The following is a 20875-nucleotide window of genomic DNA, read 5'->3' on the forward strand; positions in this document are numbered from 1 at the left end:
GGAAGTCAGGGCTCAAGACTTCAACCCTCTCTTCTAGAAATCTTTATATCTAGTCCAGTAGTGGGCAACCTTTTTCTGGCAAGGGCTGCATTCCCTCATGGGTAATCTGTTGGGGGCTGCACATTGGTGGTGACTGGAGGTGAAGTCAGCAGGGCCAGAGCCAAAAGTGGGTGGGTCAGTCTTTTTCTTTCACCCCCGCCCCTTCCTCTCTCTTCCTCTTTCCTGCCCAGTGGGGTGCCACAGAAGGGACTGATCACTCTTGAGAGATCTGAACTGATTGCACACAGAGGATTTTTGAAATTAGGCTGAAGTCCACATTAAATTAGGCCAAAGGCCATGTGAAATTAGGCCAAGAGCTGCAGGTTGCCCAGGCCTGAATTCTAGTCCAAGACTGGTAGAGGCTATTATTCAGCTGTGAGGCACTATTACCTCATGTATTCTAACACTGCGCCCTGGCCTTTTAAACAAGCTTCTGCTCTGAAATCCAGGGATAGATGGGTTGTGTACTTAAAAACAGCACTCTGTATTTGGAGAGCCCATGTTATGCACCTTTTATACACGACGGAAGCTTTCTGCTAATTTTGGGGAACATGCAAAGGCACTCAAGCCTCACATCATTAAACATTCGGTTCAGCCTCTTCCCCCATCCTACCCCAAGATTTCACCAGGTTTTGCCAACACACATTCAAGCTAATGGTCATAGCCATGAAGATGTACATTCTAAAAAAGAGAGAACATTGATGTTTAGGAGTCTAAATTCTGAACTGACAGTCACGAAACACACACCAAACTAATCCTTGTATCATAGTGAAGTTACCTTTAATGTTTTTCTAACATAGGTGGTATTTGCTTTACAATCTTCAGAACTTTTATGAACTTTTAAAAGTCCCACAATTGTTCAAGATAACATGTTAATGTCAGAACTGGCTTTTATCGAGAGAGTAATAGTTCAGTTGTTAATTTAACAAAACTAAGTAAACGTCGCAGTCATGGGATAAGAGGACAGGTCTCCTTATAGATCAGTAACTGGTTCAAGAACAGGAAGCAGAGAGTAGGAATAAATGGACAGTTCTCACAATGGAGGGATATAAACAGGAGGGTCTCCCAAGGATCTGTATTGAGGCTGGTACATTTTAACTTTTTCATAAATGATCTGGAGCTAGAGGTAAGTACTGAGGTAGCCAGGTTCGCCGACATCAAATTATTCAGGATGGTTTGTTTTTAAAGGGGACTATGAAAGGCTCCAAAGCTGGTAGCGACTGACCAGGAAAGGAATATTGGGCTGTGGTGGTTAGCTTGATGAAAACATCTATCCAGTGTGCAACTGCAGTGAAACAGCGAACTCCAAGGCAGGGATCATTAGGAAAGGGACTGAAAATAATTAGCTTAACCACTGTTCAGATATGGGGCAGATTGCTTTGGAGCGGGAGGGTTGAATACAAGGTGGTTTACATGGAGGCGCTGTTTGTGCCTCCACTCTGTTCATCTACATACAAATATCCCGGTTCCCATGGTGATGGTGGCAGCATTGTTATGGTCTGCATTCATGTGTAAAGTACACACCACATAGGGATGCCAGGTCACACATACATTGCCTCCATGGGAGACCACACATACTGAAGACGCTGTGCGTGAAGACCATGATCCATGCTTTCAGCTGTCTTTCCTTCATATGTATCACAAGCCAGCTACTTTGGTATGTGCCCCTTTCTCAGTCCAGAAATTTGCCTTTCACAATCCTTTAATTGAATATACACTAATGTATTCATATTTAAGATACTGGTGATACAGCAAGCCTCTCCAAAGTGGCAGATGGTTCTAGAACTATTAATGGTAATAACCAAGTTTAAGGCATGAATGCACATGAGCACACACCACTCCTTCTCAAACTGTACTACTTCAAAATATATGTGAGAATTATCTGATTGAATGCTACACCACCCCTGTCAAGAACTACCTGTGAATAGAAAGATAACATGTAAGGGAGACAGATTTCCGCTTAGTCTTTTTACTAGTGTGCTTTCTTTCTAAGTGCAGGAAGTTTATGTCAGAACTTAAACATCATGCTTTCTCATCTCATACTGCATCTGAGAAGTGCTGAATCACAAGCTTTTTTTTTTAATGTGCAAAATACCGAACTGTTAAATCAAGTCTGCACTTTGGATATTACTATGGATGTTAGATTTAGAGATAGATACCAAAGTAACTGAACTGAAACTGATATTCACAAAAGCAGTAACAAAGATAAATCTGAAATTATATTAAATATTACCACTGAAGATAAGAGACAGGTATTGAGTATATTGGGGATAAATACAGCAGCCTCAAGTGTTAGATACTTAGGCATAAGGTTATCTGCTGATCTGAATAATGTGGGAAAGTTAAATTATCAGCCCCTAGTGGAGGATATAATTAAAGAGATCAATGGGTGGGCAAATTTAAAACTGGTTTGTGTGGGTGTCTACCATTAAAATGCCAATTGTGTCAAAATTCCTATTTTTGTTCACCGCATTACCTCTTTTTATCGACTTTAGAGAAATCAAAGTTGGGATAAGCTTTTGATAAAATTTATTTCCAAAAAGAAACCACCTTGGGTGATAATGGACATATTGCAAGCCCATTTTAGAGAAGGTGGACTTGCTTTTCCTTGTCCGAGTCAGTATTTTGAGGCTGCCCAACTGACATGTTGTGGCTTGGACCGAATAGCTCAGATTTTCCAGTTCTTTTGCTGGAAAATGAATTAATTTCAGTGCCTTCAGATGCTCTGCTGTGGATGGCGAAGGAAGTCGTGAGAAATATTGTTAAAGATAAAGACATATATTGACTTGGTTCAAATATAGTAGATTGAGCCCTGAGTTTTCACCTTTAATGTCAGTTGTTAAGACATAAAAAGTTTGTTAATATAGGATGGAATTTTCAACAATGGGAAATTCATGATTGTTGCAGGTTACAAGATTTAGTAAATGATGTAGGAGTTATCCCCAGAGAGAAATAGGGCTGGGTGGGGTATGAATATTTTCAAATCAGGAATTTCATTTTATATGATCTAAAAATAACAAGCTTGAGACAGAGGACAGTGTTTGAGAACATTACTGCAATTGAAGTAGGAAAAAATACTTTCACTGTTATGTCAGCTTTATCACCTTTAAAAAAAACAATGTCTTGTCTAAGAAGAAATGGGAGAGAGATAGTGGTTAATCTATAGAAGATACAATTCAGTCAGAAATCTTTAAAATAACTAAACACTTTTCAGTTAGTACTTCCTTGAAAGAAGCACAGTATAAGATTTTACATACGTGGTATATGAATCCACAAAGAATGAACAGAAAATATATATGACGAACAGAATTGGTTGTTGGACATGTGGGAGGATTTGATCTATGTACTGTGGAATTGTCCAGAGGTCCAACAATATTGGAGGTCAGTTGTTCAATATATATGTGTAATAATAGGAATTAACATAAGATTTGATGTATTGTCTATATTACTAAATTACTTACCGGATGTTACAGAAAAAACTATTACAGATTTAATTATAAATGTCTTAATAGCTGCCAGAATTGTACTGGCTAGATACTGGAAAAATGTCAAAACTCCCATGTCTAGGGAATAGTTATTCAAGGCCTTGGAAATTGCTTGACGGGATAAATTAACAGATAGGGTGTGCAATAGAAATGATTCTATTTTGCACTCTTAACTTTTCTGAAATGGCAACCATTTATTGCTTTCTGGAACAATTATTTTGAACGTAGTAGGTTGGATAATTCTGTATTTAATTCTTGAAATAATAATCTTTTAAAAAAATTAACATACAAAAAAATTAGCATCTGTGAATGGTATGAACAGAATTTAATGCCCTTTATAAACCACTTCATGTGTAGGCAAGTTTGCCCTCCAGATTTTTCAATTACAACCCTTATCATCCCCAGCCAGCATGGCCAATTGTCAGGTTTGGGGAACTGTAATCCAAAACATCTAGAGGACACCAGGTCACCAAGCCCTGACCAAGTTGGACCTTTTCAGAAAAGTTATGTGATTAATTTACTAAGACAGCAATCCTATGCCCACCAGACAGCATATTGGGGGGCGGGGGATAGAGAGAAGATTGTTCGGTTTCCTGGCTCTGAGATTGGAAACAAGGCTTCGATACTGGAGCCAAGAAACCACACTCCCCACCCCCACCCCTAGCCAGTATGGAGAGAACCACGCCAGCGATGTCTCCATGTTTGGAAAATGGAACGCGGAGATGGGGGAAAGAGAGCATTTCCGGGGGCGGGGAGGGGAGGAGACCAGGGCAGCAGCCATATGATAAGTCCTACGCCCGCCCCAGCCTCCTTCCTTTCCCTTCCCCGAAGCCTCCACTAGCCTGCCAAAAGCACCCATCCAGCTTAAATGCAGAGTGGGGGGCTTACAAGTACCCAGGGCAGATTTCTTAGGATTGTGCCCTAAATGTTACCTTAAATATACTTCTTTTGTAACAGTAGGTACTGCTTGGGTAGCTTCTTCTTGGGTAGCTTTTTCTATTCCTTTCACTGTCTTAAAGGTACCAGAGGATATGGAATGCTTAAGATACTCTGCTTTTATGCCCTTCCAAACATTGACTAAATATTTACAGGATATAGCTATTTAATTTATAGCAATTGTGAAATTATACAGTAGTATTCCAAGCATAACATTCTACCTAAAACATTTTATCTGAAGAACATTCATTTTAATTATGAAACATCCGTGCTAGCAATATATTTTTTTTAAAGAAGTGTTCTCATAGTTGGTTTCTTTCTTTCATTTGGGTCTGTCACAGTGCTTTCTCGTTACCTCATGATACAACCTAAAAAGGTCAGCTCATAAGACTGCCACTGAACATTTTTCTTTTCACTTTAAAAAAAAAAACCATGGTTATAATAAGTGAGGTGCCACCACACAAATTCTGTAAAATTGTAATTTATTCCCCTCCCAAGTATCCAGAATATCCCTTCAATAACAAATTAGCAAAATGATGTCCACGTGGAGGAGGAAGATAAGGCGGTCATACTACCAGATTACACCAACGGAAATCCAGAAGTCCTGTTTAATGGCATAGTGCAAGTTAACAGCATGTTGCTGGCAATGACAACACCTTCATCTGGATTAGAAAAGTTTTACAGAACAACTTGCAGCAATTGTGCAGCAACTTTGGAAAGATGCTGTCCAAAATGACCCACATATATTTACAAACCCCAGGGAGCAAAGGAAAAAAAAAAGATTATTCAAAATAAAAATACACAGAATTTATGAAAATATAGGTTTCCTATTTCCACCCCACAGGAGTCACTGCTGCTGTTAAAGTCTTGTGAGATGGTTCAAGTTTTCAGAGTTCATCTTTTTCCCGCAATAAGGTGTACCTATGTCCACTGGGTGCTAGCTTCTGGAATGAACTCTCAGGTGGGCTGCTTACTATGTCTTGAAGTGGCTGAAAAGAACAAAATCATATTCTAAATCAGGTTGCAAATATCCAGTATAAAAGATATAGATAGATACACATGCTCAATTACTGTTGGTAAGCGAAAGCTAGTGCAGTGGTCAACAGTGAGCTGTGAACCAGGCAGTCCCCAGTTCAAATTCACTTCTGCCTTGAACTCACTCAGGCAAGCCACTTTCTTCCATCTGCAATCTACAACACTGAGCATAATGGGTTATTGTAAGAATGACTAAGAATGTACATGAAATGAAGCCTTTTCAACAAACATAAAGTATATATACATGTTAGCATTGTTATCTTCTCTTGTACTTTCAAAAGAAGTCTTCAAGAACAAACCCTGCTGAATTTGTTCTGAAGGCGGTGTACCTACATACCCTTTCTGAACAGACACAGGTCCATGGAGCAAATTTTATTTCATAATGGTGATTATTATTTTAAACTTTTAAACATCAAAGGCATTCAAGATGGACCATTTCTAATCAGGGTAGAAATGACCTAGACAACACAACATCTCTGACTTGGCATAAAATAAATTATGGAGAGAAACTACTTCTGTTCTTTGCAGAACTGTGTGTGATTCTGAAAAGTACTAGGATTGAATGACAATTCATCACATCTAATATAAACAAAACTAAGGCCCAGCTCTCAGGTTCATTTTTGATGTGGTAAAGCTCAAGATTCTCTTATATTCATGTGGTGAAAATTTCCTTCGGAACCACCCAATCTCATCCTGTGCGATATCTGATTTCTTCAAGGTGGGGAGAACTGAAAATTCAGGCTAACTAGATCACTACAAGTTTCAGATCTCACCCACTGGTACTGAAGTGCTTGCTCTCTTACCTGACCCGGTGCTACATCAGTCGGATCCGGGCCATGATGAAATTCCCTGTGCAGTTTTCCAGAATGCAAATCTAGTACAAATTGCTTGAGTTTACCTGGAAGACTGAAACAATAAATTCACAGTCAAAATGATAGGATTAAGTCTGGCATGTAAAGGGAGACACCTTTATACTGAGGTCCGGGGAGGTTTATTTGGACATTTATATCCTGCCTTTCTATGATGAAATCAAATTTAAGGCAGCTTATAATAAAAATATAAATTACAAGTAGATTAAAAACAAAATAAATCAAACAGTGTAAATCACTATCATAAAAACTGTATTAACAGCAAAAGCCTATACACTAAGCCTAGTCTAAATGTAAAAGGATGAACTAAAAAACGCCCACCAAAATAAAATGTAATCTTAAGAGCCCATTTAAAAGGAGGCAAAGAGGGGGTCTGATGGACCTCTCTTAGAAGGCCATTCCATAGTTTAGGTGCCATAACCCATCAGTGAAGTGGTGAGGAGGGCCTCAGAAACTGAGTACAAATCTTGAATGAGTTCATTTGGAATTCAGATTTTTAATGAGCTATACAGTAGTGCTGAATTTGTTGTAGCTTTGGTCCTGTCATCTAACTTCCCCTCCCTTTCCTATCAATCTTTTAACCTCTCTTGGTCTCTCATTTTATACTTCTGTTTTTCTCATTTGCCTTTGTAATTGTTTTATTTCCCTTTTTTGCATTAAAAAAGCACAAGGGGCCTGGAGTTAAGGTGGGATCAGGAAAGCTAGAGATTCCACCCTCTGGTCAAAAGAAAAAGGAGGCAGCTTTTTATAGAATTGACTCTGCATACTTTGCATTCAAAAAGTTATTACCTCAAACCTGACACAAAATGCAAAATATATTTAGTGTGCATTGCCCATATTTTACATGTCCAAGATCTTTTAAGTCTATAATATGGGGTTGAGCGCAGGAGTAGGGTGTGAGGCAAGCAACCTTACTAGCTCTTTTTTCTTCCTTGTGATCTCCTGAGGGCACAGCATGCATTTTTTCTCTTCATTAATTCCCACAGAGCTAGGCTACCCAATAACTTCATTGTATGCTCCCTTCAACCCCCTGCTCACCACAATACAGCAGAGAACAGCAGGTGCCAAATGCACAGTTTACAAATACAAATGACCGTCAGGTAGCTGTATTGACAAAAATGCTTTTGAAAGCTTCTCCAGCACTTGAGTAATTGCACAGACACCAGAGATGAACACCAAAGGGATATGAAATTTACATTTCTTCTGAGATCATCTACTGTTTCTCCACACCAAAGACTGTTTGAATACCGCAGCCAATGTTCTGTCAGAACTCTGAAAATAAGGGGCTCAACTCGCAGTATGTTGCAGTATGTTAAGTATTAAAGGGGCTCAACTAGTTTAACAGTTAATACAGACGTTATCTAAGAAATAACCAACTACCTAGCTTACAATAGTAGCAGGATAATATTGTGATAGCAATCGAACCCAAACCAGGATGCACCCTACATATGTTAAGGAAGGCAGTCTCTTTCTACCCCAACAAATGTATAATGAGCAAGAAGGGCAGGGGCCAAGGGACCACATAAACCAATGTTATAGGGACGTGACATACTCGCTCTATAATATATGTTACAGTGAACATTCAACTGCAGAACTTGTTGACTATCACAAGCAATGTTAGCAAACCTGCATGTACCTTGGAAACTACTGAGTTCTCTTAAAGAATATTAATTAAGAGCTTCAGCTATTGGGCAGTATAGCAATGTAATTAATTAATTAAACTTATACCCTGTCCTGCCTCAAGAGTGGCTGACATGGGATTTCCATAATCTCCCATTAAAAGTGCCTACGGGATCTGCTTAACTTCTGTGGTAGAACTGAACAATGTGCCTTTAGAGCATTTTCTGCACCATTAAACAATTACCCACATTTTACTGGTTGATCTTCAGACACTCACCAGATGAGGAATTGAGTAATTCGTTGCAATTAACGACTTAGGTACTGAACATGGCTCACAGATGCTGATCTTAAGGGTGATCTACACCAGCCACAGAACAGACTGACTTTGCCACAGCAAATCACACCCTAGGGGCTGCATTGCTCCATTTTGTAATTCCCCCTCATAAGGGCTTTCAGCTTTTTGTGGCTGTTATGTGGTCAGAATAAGGCAGAATGATAGCTTACTAGTCAGGCAACCATGATCACACACCTGCCCCACATTCTTTGTATTTGTTGCTGTGGCTTAAGGGTCGGAACTGTACAAAACCTAGTTATTATTGGAGATCTGGTCCTGGAAATCAACTTTGGGAGACTGCACAGTGTCACAGTCCATTTAGCAGGGGTTCCCATCACTATGCCTTAAGTCAGCAGGCAGGTCTTTCTCCAGCTTCCTCTTCTCTCCTTTAAAAGCATCTGAAAATCATTTGTCCCTTGCTGCTTTAGAGAAACCATAGCATCTCATTTCATTGTAGCCTGTTTTCTTTCAATTTTTTAAAAATCTGTCAGGATCTAAAGGCACTTCCTTTTCAGGGCCCTCATTCCCAATGTAGCCCATTATTTTGGGGAGACAACATTGTTGGGGGAGCAGATAGTGCAGCATCCAACACAGCGCAGAGGGGTACAGCAGGAAAAAGAAATTAGCACAGCCCCTGTGAATACGTGGAAACCACTTGAGCACACATGGGGGTCTAAATCCCAAGCAATGTATTTTCTCATTCGTTCTTTTATATACAAGTGCCTGGAATAGTGATTGTATTTCCTGTTTTCTGTAACACACCCCAAACTCCAGGGAGCAGATGGGAAACACTTCCACTTACATGAGGGGTGGGGAACTGCCAGACTATGGGCTGGATCTATCCCACAGTGGGGTCCTGTCCAGCCTGTGGCCTCTCCTCTGTCCCTGCTCCAGCAGCTCACTTGGCTTCCATGTTGGATGGGGGTGGGGGGGTGGAGAAGAGGCTTTTCTTTCTCCCTACCCAGTAGAGAACCCAAGCAAGCTGTTGGCAAAACAGATTGCTCTGTTCCTCCCCACAGCAACCTGGAAGAAACGTCTATTCCAAACCCAGCACAGTAGTCAACTGAGCTGCTGGAGCAGGGACAGAGCGATTTCTCTGTCTACACTCTGATAGCTTGAATGGGGTGAATGAGTGGCGGCGGCTCTGTGAGTGAAAAAGTCTGAGGTGATATCTAAGGTTCCCACCCCTGATTTACAAGCAACTGCACAACCAGGCTTGGGTTCTCCCCCTGCCCATTCACAACTGTCCTCGCCTTTCTTTTCAAAGCTGAATAGCCAAGATGAATGAAAATGAGTACTCACGCCAAGTCAGCGAAGTCTGAGAAGACATACATGTGTCGAAAACTGTCAATAGCAATAACAGGACAATCTGCTGGAGTCTTCTGAATGTGGAGGAGTGGATGCCTGAACTTGTCGCAATCAGCATGTAAAAAGTTTATTGTACCTTGAAATTAAAAAGGTTTTTTTTAATGTAAAATATGAAAGCACATGTAAGTCACAACACTATAAATAGGTCTTTTGATAAAGCATTTTGGCTGCATAAAAGGTGTTGGTAAAGGCATTTCAGTGTAACATCAACAGACCAAATAATTCACTTTTGTAAGACAGATCTCTTAATTCACTTAATGCCACTTCAAATGTGATCAATTTCCTACACAAGCAGCATTTCAACATAGAAGAAACTGTGAACTGCCTGTAGATAGTCCACATGCGACTACTGCTTACAAACCTATTATGCCTGCATACATCTGCTTGGAAGCCATGGAAAATAGTTTGGAGGGCCCTGCAAGGTATGTTTGCATATCCCAATTTTTTATCATGCATTCTGTATACACTTGCATAGTTTTTGTGTGGGGGCAACACTTAATGGGTCTCTAACTAAGCTAAACATCTGCTCCCTAACTGTGATCTTTCTCTGAGGCAGCAGTGGGTGCTTGTACACTTATTTCAATTGCTTTCCTCCCAGCCATTGTCTTACCTTTCCCTCCACTTTAAGTTTGATTTTTTTTAAAGACGGCTCTGTGTGTTTCAACCTGTTCATGCACGTATCCACTTCATCAGCATCCACTAACACTGCTTTTCAATTACTTTGCTCACACACACATCTATTCTGCAATCTGAAATGTTAATGTAGTTCCACTCCCCACACCCCCATTTAAACTCAGAAAATCCTAGTAAGCTAATAGATTCTAGTAAGCTAATAGATTCCAATAGCAGCCCACTACAGGTTCTTTGCAATTTGAAATGTTTTTTAAAGATCCCAAAGACCATCCCCCAAATGTTAGGACAGCCCTACACTGTTGAGAACATAACCCTAATCACATACGTAAGCTACGAAGTTCAGAGAGCATGCTGCATAGGAAACAATGCTCTGAATTGCAATGGTATAGGAGGACTTGCAGCTGGATCTTTAGCATGCACAGGATTGTAGCCTAATTTATTTCAGTGGTTATAACACAAATTTCCCAGCGTAGGCACTAACAGGATCTCTTTTACACACACAAACACACCCATGTGCCAATTGGAAAATTAAAGTTCTGATATGCCAATTCATTTAGTTTTCTAGATCAGACAACACTAACACACACAAACTCAATTAAATGAAGATTCAAGGTGACACCTACCCTTTTCACTTATTAACTGCCGTGCAACTTCCTGCTGGAACTTTTCTAAACTCTCTGAATCATCTTTCATATGAAAGAGTATAAGAAAAGGGAGGCCTTCTTCTGTCAATTCCTAGATAGAGAGAAAAATAGCAGAAGAGTAATTTCAGTTTTCTGCCAGATTTTACATGCACATGATTTTTAGCTGTGTGTTCATATACTTTTAATGGGTAGTTGGATTACTAGATGTAAGCCAGAAACTACCAGCAACTAAGGAAAGCCATTGCTTCCCAGGAACAGAAAAGTTCCACTGGTTTAATCAGAAATGTATATTCTGAACAGCACAAAGGCAACGGTGGGCAGTTGGTTCTAAACCAGACTGATGCCACACACACGCTGGGTAATATGGCTGTTTGGCTATGCCTGGATAGTGACGATCTCCTTGAAAATGCACCCATGAGTCTTGCAGATATTGACAAATACAAACAAGTACAGAGGCAATAAGACTATTATAGAACACTATTAATGATTTTTAAAGAACAAACCATGTTTAAAATAAGCAGAAGTAATGTCCTGGCTCAAGAAGACCCTTGCTCTACATTAATCAGACTGCTAATTCAAGACAAATTATCCAAGGTATTCTTTCAATCCATAATGGACGAAGACCACAGATCGAACACCTATTAGCACACAATAATCGAGTATTTCCCAAACCAGTGAACTCCAGATGTGTTGAACTGCAACTACTACCATCCCCACACAGTGCAGCCATTGACCACACTGTTTGGAGATAATGGAAGTTGTAGTCCAATGTATCTGGGGTGTGCTAGGTTGGTGAAGTCTCCAATAAACCAACTGCACTTAATAATTGAGTGAAAAAGATAAGTTGTAAGTATTAAGAGGCCAAATATGCTGACCTGTTCAGCTTTACTGGTTATGTTTTAATATATAGCTCATAATTTCAAAACTCAAGGTAATGAGAAGAGCCTCATTATTGCTTTCCAGTTATTTCAGGAATACCCTGTATTTTAAAGGCCAAATCAGTGGTAACAGCAACTACTGTTAGACACTGTCTCCCAAAGCATCTCTTACTTTAACTTCAAAGCAGGAGAGTGGGGCTGCTAATTAGTAAAATCTTAGTCATGGATCTTCCTTTTTTAGACATATGGAAGTGGAGCTTCCTGAAGTCCAGCTACTAAATCTATAGCTGATTAGTCCTTGGTCCAACCTTGGTAAATTCATCTACCTTGGGTACATGCAGAGATGTAAAATATCCAGAAGTATTAAAGTTATAGTAAAAAAAAACACACACACACAATTTTTTTTGGAGGGGAAATGGGCATTTCGGGAAAACCTGAACATATGCCATATTTTTCTTATCAAACCTAAGCTTATTTTACTATTTTAAGATAAAATGATCATTTATAACTTAGTTGGCATATAAAGTTGTACTATTTGGCATATTTATGAAATTTACAGAGCAATCCTATGCATGTTTACTCAGAAAACCCACTCTGTTTAGTACAGCTTACTCCCACATAATCACACAAAGGATTGCATGTATAAATGCCTTACTTTGTTCAAGCAAAATTATGAATATACCCAATGCCAGGGAGACCTGCAAACTGTGACATCCTATGCTACCTAAGCACATGTATCCTAGGGAAAAATAGAAGTTGAGAATAGAAGCCACAGGTTTTGTAGTAAGTAAAAGGAAGTCCACTATTTATTCACCATCAAAAATGGTGAACATCTGGCACATGGGCCAGATACAGCCAGCAGGGGTTCCCCATCCAGCCTCTTTCCTAAGCCCCGCCTCCTCTCCCTAGGCAGAGAAAAGTTCTTATCTCCAAGCAGCAGTTGATTGAAGATAAGAGCTTTTCCCATCATGGCACACTTGGCAGGGAGGTTTAATCCATGCCATGCTGGGGATAAAGATCGAGGGCCCTCCTCTCCTCAGCTGATCCATGCCAGTGAGCTGAGGAGTGGAGGGTGCCCGATTTTCATCCCTATTGTGACATGGATCAACTGACAAAGGGCTGGGAACTGGTTGCATGTGTGTGTGTTTGCACATGTGTGCATGTCTGTGTAGATAATGTGAGAGAGTGGGGTAGTCACACAAACTTTGGGCTCTGACCTTGAGGTTTCCCAGGTGGCAATATAAGTCTTGGGCTGAAAAAGGTTCCCCACCCGATTTACACAGAAACATTCTCATACAGTCACAATGGCTGTGTTTGCAAGTAACTCTAAGCCATAGAGTTAGGTGCACAAGAAAGGAGCCTGTACAAAGCACCAGACTCACACACTCAGCCCTCCCCTTTCCTCCTCCCATACAAGTGGGGGAGGAATAAACCAGAATTCAGTTTTGCTTTAGCGGATTACTGGTTTGTCATTCGATTTGATTCAGAAATTCTGGTTTAAATAAACTCTAGTTTGTTAAGCAAGCCAGTAAACAAACAAACAAACAAACAACCAAACCGGGATTTGTTGTTAGCCTATTTAGCAGGCTAAGTAAAGTTTCTTTTAAACCATGATTCCTGGTTCGCACATAAGCCTGGAATCGGCTAAAGTGAAGCCTAATTCTGGAGTGTGGAGCACACAAGCCTTAAGCTTTGCATGAGCTCCTTTCCTTTCATGCACGTAGCACTAAACCATGGTTTAGCATTACATGTGAATATACTAGCATATGTACACCATGGTTTAGTGCTATGCATAAAGGACTAGCAGCATATTTGGATACAGAGTTAAATGTCATAACATCAAAAACATCTGGGTGTTGTATACATATACAATATAAACAGGAATTATTCTCTAATGCTGTTTGTTAGACCATCTACATCTTCATATTATGCTACACATTGAGTAAATAAAATGTTACCTTAGAAAGCATTTCACTTCTTCCAAAAGAAAAAGAATTATTTAACAGGATATTTTTTCAGTGTCCCCCAATTTTTTTCCTTCAAAAAAACCCATTTCTTGATTTTCTCCATTTTTTCCCTAGGCCTTCTCATCTCTAGGTGCAAGTGTTTGACCTCAATAATTAATGTAACACTCTATATCACTAATAGCTATAACAAGAATTAATTGATCATGTCTTTATGTACAGAACTGTAATTGGGGTTTTTTTAAGGGGCGGGGAGAGAGATTCATACACATTTAATAGTTAAGATATTTATCTTGAAGGTCAACAACTGATGGCCACCAGCCCAAATCTAACCCCAGGGCCACAGCAGTTACCACCCTGTCCTCCTCCTCTGTTTGCCAGAAGTCAATATTTCAGGTAGTTGCAGGGGTGTGTGTAGACAAACTAGTAAGAGGAAGGGTCCACTCACCTTACCTCCTTTTTTCCCCTGCCACCAACAACCCCACCCCCCTCCTTTTGAGTACTTCATGAACACAAATGACCAGAAATGGAAAGCTGCCTTTGGAGATGGGCTATCCTTTCAGTGGTAAATTTATTATTTATTTTAAACATTTCAGATTCAACCATGAGCATTTCCAGTAAATGATCTGAGTCAGCACATATGAGAAAAACACAAGGCCTGTCAGACTGTGTAGATTGGCCTTCCCCAACTTGGTGCCCTCCAGATGTTTTGGACTACAACTCCCAGAATTCCTGATAGTTAGCCATGCTGGCTTGGGCTGATGGGAGTTGAAACCCAAAACATTTGGAAGGCACCAGGTTGGGGGAGGCTGGTATAAACGGTAGTGGGCTAGGCCGACCATTGGCGTAAGATAGTTTCATATGAAGAAACATGAAAAATTCGATTTCCAGAGTGAATTCAAACTAATGGTTGAACTATCTTTTAAAATATCTAAACCCCTTCCTGCCAGTTGAAAGACACAAATGTTTGAAATGAATTAGGATGTAAATCATGAACAGACCAAAAATGTAAAACTTTCAAGCAGGCAGAAATATCAAACTTCTGGAAATGCTAGAGCTGTATGGATACGGTAAGCCCTAAGTCTGAAGAACAAACGTTGCTAAGAAAAATGAACATTTGGAATGACCTGAGATTGAAAGAGTTTGGTTAAGTAAACAGGAGCAGAGGGTAGTAAGAGCAGTTACAGAACTTTACACACACTTATAATGATAAGTGATGGTTTCTAAGGCTCAAGTGTTTGACTGCACTGTGGGAAAAGTACACTGAATGCATCATGAAGCTCTAAAAAGGCTAAATACCTGGCATCTTTCACATGGCAAAATGCAAATGAATAAAAAAGTGTTTTAACGCTGTTGACAAAAGGTTGCAGAGGATACATAGCTTTGTTTCTCTTGTTATGCAAATTAATTTTGTCAAATGTGTGCTCAGCCAAAACTGCCGAGGGCCGCCCATGATAGTATTTTCCAAAGGATCAATCTGATTTTTAGCATTTTGATATTGCAATAACCACAATTACAGCTATCAACATAAGGAACTCAATTATCTATGTTTCTTTTGGATTCACCCACGTTATTCTCAACTGAAATAACTTGATGCAGCATAATACAAAGCACAATATAACATTTGCAGTACATGGGAAAGTAGGCAGCAGATGAAATTCAACACAGATAATTGCAAAATGGTGTATAGGTGATAAATGATAGCAAGGAGACGGGAGAGAGATCTCCACAGTACTTTAAAGCTGCAATCCTATGTGAGCAGATTTGTAAGTAAAGTAGCTGAACTCAACAGGAATGTACATATAGGGCTCACTGGATCAGGGCCATTACCCATTCATTACATACAGCGATGCTAAAACAGAGATTACAATATCAACATTTTAAGCAGCCTCCTCTTTACCAACCTACATAGTGGGAGGGGGAAAATACTACTTATCCCCAACTTCTATGTCCTAACTTTTACTAGCTGACAATCGAGGGAGGAAACTTTTGCCTGCTAGCTATATTCTCTCCTCCTCAAGCTATGGATGCCCTTACACTAGTTGATCACACTTCTACACATTCAGTAATGCTACAACCTCAGAAAATGCTAAGAAATTTTACATATCTTTACATTTTTATTTTTAGAAAAATAGAAAATGCTAAGAAATCTTTGCATATCCACGCTTTTGGTTAGGGTAAATAACGTATTCTATTCAAAGTAGTATAATGGCCATGTAACCACTGGTGCTAGTAGTCAGAGGGCGAAGCATACTGTTCCTTGACTCCCACTACGTCAGTCCTCCAGAAGCTGTATGGAGGTTACTTTCCTTCAACACAACCAAGGACTTTTGGCCCTTGCTTCCTCACACCTGTTGCCACTGACATTCACTTCTTGCCCTCAGGCCTCAAGCCCACACCTCCTTCCCTCTTCCCCCACATTTTAGAAATCACAGAATCATAGGGTTGGAAGGGGCCTACAAGACCATCAAGTCCAACCTCCTGCTCAATGCAGGAAGCCTGATTCACAGGCAGTCTCCCATCCAAATACTAACCAGGGCTGACCCTGCTTAGCTTCCGAGATCAGACGAGATCAGGCACACCCAGCCCTTAAAAGCTGGCTTTTCCTAGGGCCACTTCTTTTCTTCCTCCGCCACCTCAGAGCGTTCGCCGCCACCTGCATCACCATCCCTGATGCCAATAAAGCCACTTTGCGAGTTGAGCACTCAACTTGCAAAGTCCAAGGCCCTCCCTCCAACCCTGCCTTTGTGTTTTTCTCCCTGCGCACCTGGACAGCATGGAGCTACATTGGAGTTATACTTCTCCGACTGCCTCAGGTTCCTGGCCAGGACACAGAAACCTACTGTTTGGCAATTAAAGTTTGAGTTTTGAACTTTTTTGGACTTTCAAAATTTTCTGCACATCTATGCTGCTCAAAGCTTCAGTTTTTTAAAAAATGAGCAAAATCGGTCTGGTAGATCTCTAGTAATAAGGCTTACACTACTGTATTGTTATATAAGATACAAGTCACTACACTGCCAAAACAATCTTTGCTCTAATTAAAGAACATGATCAGAGACATTTGGGATTAACGGGTAAAAACTTATGTTACAAAGTAAATGGAGGACATTTAACAAATGGTTTCAGTACATTCAAGTACATTTGAATTTATAACAAATACATAGAAAGATTGAAGAATTAGTCACGCCTTACCTCGCCATTCTCAAATGTAATTTCACGAACAAGAGGAACACATTTATCTTGAGTCCATGCATAAGCCAAGTCAAAATTGGTCATAGAACCCAAGTAAACCATATCTGGAGCATTTTCCTGTTAAAATGGGATTTCAAAATTATCCATAAGGAAATATACAAGAAGAATTTGTATCATTAAAATGTAACTATGAGTCCGCCTACATGATGGTCCTTTAATGAAAATGACACAGAACACAGCCCCTATGGCAAGATCTCTCCATCCCTGCCATAACATCTAGCAGCAGCAACAGGTTGCAAGGCTCCCCACACCTTGCTGGCAAAAGCCAATGGCACCGAGTAGGGGGCGTGGAAACTCATGAGGCTGATGCATCACAGGGTGATACTGCCTGGACACTATAGCTGGGAGGGAGGGAGCTAACCATGGGCTGCTGTGTTCAAAAAAACCATCTCTGAGGCAGGAGCAATATGAGCCTGGGCTCTTTAAAAAGCCAACAAATTCTGACGACTTATCAATATTACTATTACAATTACCAATTTAATGCAGTGTTAATTCCTTGTATTTTCAAGCTCTTCCCATAGAAGTGAACACCTATGAATTTCATTATGACACTTCATATCATTGCACTTTTGGTCCCAAGGGACACCCAAGGCAACTATGGATATGTATAGTAGTTCCTAAGTACCACATCAGAGTTTCAAATCCAAAAGTAATGCAAGAAGAATATGGTGAGTAGATGTTCTAGAAATTTTAAGCCAGACTGTAAATGCTCTATCTGTTCTGCTCTATTTCATGTGCTTTTAAATGGCTTATAAAAAATAAACCCAAGAGGAGCGTATAGCTAAAATACACCTGAACAATTTTATTTTATAGTGGCATGAAGCTTTGCAAACACCACAACACAAAGTATTCCACCTAATCATCCAATCTTTCTGTATTGCTGAGGAATTCAAGAATTAATATGCAATTTAAACTGTTGTGTGGGAGTACTCTTTACAAGTTTTAATTGCTAGATTCCAGTAGCACCTAGGGTTGTATCCAATTACCCTTTCCCACCAATGGAATACCTTCTGTCAGCAGAACAGGGAGGGGGACAATTCCCACTCCCCCTCCGCCCCCTGTGTGACCTCAAAATCTCCTCTGGAGAGTTGGGGGGGCTCTGTGGAGCAGATTTTAGGGGGTGCAAGGACTGCAGCGGGGGGAAGGGAAAGTCCCATTGCATGAGCAGATGGCTACTCCTGCAATGTTAAATTTCACCCTTGAGAGTCTACATTGGCTCCTTATGTGCACGTTATTGGGGTGAAAGCATAATAGAGCACAAGCTTTGTATGAAGGAAATCCCATTTCAATCCCTGGCATCCCCATGATCTCTGGGAGCAGGTGGTAAAATAATTTCTGTTTTGAGACCCTAGCACAGAGGTGAGCAACTTCTGCAGGTCAATTCCCACCCAAACCCACCAGGGGGCCATACCCCCTGCTGCCCAGCGCCAAATTTACCTCCAAAATTCAGCTGTGCAGCAGCAAAAAAGGACCAATTCCCCTTTAAAAAAAGGACAAGCCAGCCCTTCATTGCTGCCAAGGCACTGAATTTTGATGACAACCCACTACTTGCTTTCCTAAAAATCAGCCCTTTTTTGCCACTGCAAATTTGACAGAGGGAGGCGCATGCAACCTGTGAGCTACGTGTTGCTCACCTTTGCCCTAGCAGCTGCCAAGCAGAGCATGTTAAAGTTGCAGTCCCATAAGTACCACATCCAATTATTAGAATTATGAATGCATAACTACTTTAAAAGTAGTTATATAAAATATAAGGAATACGAAAAAAAAAAACAACAACTCACCCCTGGTGGCTTGTAGATTATGTTGTCCCCACTAAACCGTTCTGGTTTGGAAATAGACCTAAGAAGACAGTGACCATTTGTCTTGCTAGTTAAGTTAACAAAGCACATACAAAACAGGAGTAGCGGACAGGAAGAATTGCAGCTGGAGTGATAGCAGAGTATTATAGCCAGTGTCTGAATCCTTCCAAGTCTCTACCTCAAACTATTCTACGTATATTTTTCTATGGCAGTGAGTAAGCAAGTGTGAGGGGGTTACAAAAAGGGGCATAGGAGAGCTCTGGGGTGTCCAATATGGTGCCCATCGGCACCAATATGCCTACAGACACTTCTCTTCGTGCCCACCAGCCCCTCCTGATTTTTATGTTATTTCTTAAGATTTTTTAATTATACTTTTTTAAAACCGTGGGGCTGCCATGCTACAAAGCAAAGAGCTGCCTTCCAGCACCATCTTTATTTGGGTTTAAAAGATTGGCTTTGTGTTTTGGCGCTCAGACCCCAACTGTACATTGTACTTAGGTTCTTGGGCAAGTTACTTTTCTTTTAGTCTTGCCATCCTTCTGGACAAATGAGTGCTTTGTGACTGGCCATACACCCCCATAGCAGCCATTTTATGTCTGGGCAAGCTACCCCCATGGCAAGGGCTCCAAAAGGTAGCTCAATCTGGGTTTCAAAAAGCACAGATTTTGAAGGCAACTGTTCCTGCCTTTTTCATGGCCCTGATAATAAGCTTTCTGATAAGGCCACTAGAGAAAAATATAGCCTAAATCATATGTTCATAGATGTGGGCTCCTTGAATCAAAGCTAATATTTGGCAGTTAATACAATAACATATGGGCTATCTTGGTAAATTCTTGTATTTTAAAAAAATCTTACCCAAATGCAGCAATGAAGACACAGTCGTCATGCAAAATATTTGCTACTCTTTCAAATGTCCTGTAATTATCAGAGTCTTTTTGTTCAAAGTATCCAATAATATTTCTTTTACTGCGCTGTAACACACAAAATATACGTAAGACATTCTAATTCATCTACCAAAAGAAATCAGGCATTTATCTTAAAAGTTCCTGAAAATGGGGAACAGACAATGCCAATTTGTGGCCAAATGAAGTACTGCCTTTCCAGGCAGGCAGCAAGAGTTATGATCACATACTGGATATTATAGCGATACAATTTCAGTGAATATAAAGTGCTTCTTCTTTGCAGTAGGGATCAGATGTCTAGTTGATGATGATTTTTAATCTACCCAATAACCAATGTTCTCTGGACAGATTGATTACAAACAGTTAAAAGACTAAAATGCAATACAGTTAAAAATATAAAATATAATGCAAATGTTTAAAAGAATAAAATACAAAACAAAACAACAAACAACAGAGGAATAAATAAAGATACATTCGAACAGCCAGAAAAATATAGAACTAGGTCTGTAAAATAGCAACTCTAAAATTACCATACTATGTTTGGTGACATTATCAAGAAAGCCATAAAAATGAAGTCACTACTTCTACAAATATGAAGGATTACTGTAACAGGTTTTACTAAATATGAAAATGGATTGAGCTAAGTGGCAAATATGCATTCTCCAAGTTATAGTGATTCAACATACCACAAGCACACACAGAGAGACTCACATCAAGAGAGCTAATTTCTTCCAAGCTGAGTACTTCTTGAATAGGATTACTTTTCTGTTGCCGGATATAATCTGCTATTGCTGTCACTGATCTCTGACCCCGATACTCCCTCTTCATCATCATTCCATTCCGGAACAATTTTAGGGTTGGGTATTTGCTTATCCTGTACCTTTGAGCTATGTCAGCTGAAAAGTAATTAAAAAGCATTTAAAATATGCAAATTCAAATGTATAGTTAGCCCCTTACATACACATACGCGTGGTATTGAACTAATAACTCTACTTAAAAACAACCATATTTTAAGAAAGATCACAGCAGAAGTAATTAAAATTTGTGCCTTTAACTTCATGTCCTTCCAGAATATGGCTCCGTTAGAATCTCAATTACTTTTTTCTATGCAGATTGT

The 20875-nt window shown here is 40.0% G+C and overlaps 1 protein-coding gene across 1 annotated transcript in view; it reads right to left on the minus strand.

Moving 5' to 3' along the window:
- Nucleotides 1-4925: 4925 nt before the first annotated feature.
- The window catches only part of ERP44 (endoplasmic reticulum protein 44), a 45185-nt gene continuing 29235 nt past the window's right edge, over nucleotides 4926-20875 (minus strand). The window contains exons 5-12 of the mRNA XM_084857648.1: nucleotides 20470-20654; nucleotides 19712-19827; nucleotides 18839-18896; nucleotides 16998-17114; nucleotides 10943-11054; nucleotides 9621-9762; nucleotides 6299-6401; nucleotides 4926-5449 (exon numbers count right to left, since the gene is read on the minus strand). Of these exons, the coding sequence (XP_084713774.1) occupies nucleotides 5348-5449; nucleotides 6299-6401; nucleotides 9621-9762; nucleotides 10943-11054; nucleotides 16998-17114; nucleotides 18839-18896; nucleotides 19712-19827; nucleotides 20470-20654 (935 nt within the window). The 3' untranslated portion in view covers nucleotides 4926-5347. The remainder of the gene's footprint in view (nucleotides 5450-6298; nucleotides 6402-9620; nucleotides 9763-10942; nucleotides 11055-16997; nucleotides 17115-18838; nucleotides 18897-19711; nucleotides 19828-20469; nucleotides 20655-20875) is intronic.

This window comes from Heloderma suspectum, chromosome 5 (assembly GCF_057233095.1).
Source record: "Heloderma suspectum isolate Gila_16-S chromosome 5, 16-S_ref, whole genome shotgun sequence".
NCBI lineage: Eukaryota > Metazoa > Chordata > Lepidosauria > Squamata > Helodermatidae > Heloderma > Heloderma suspectum.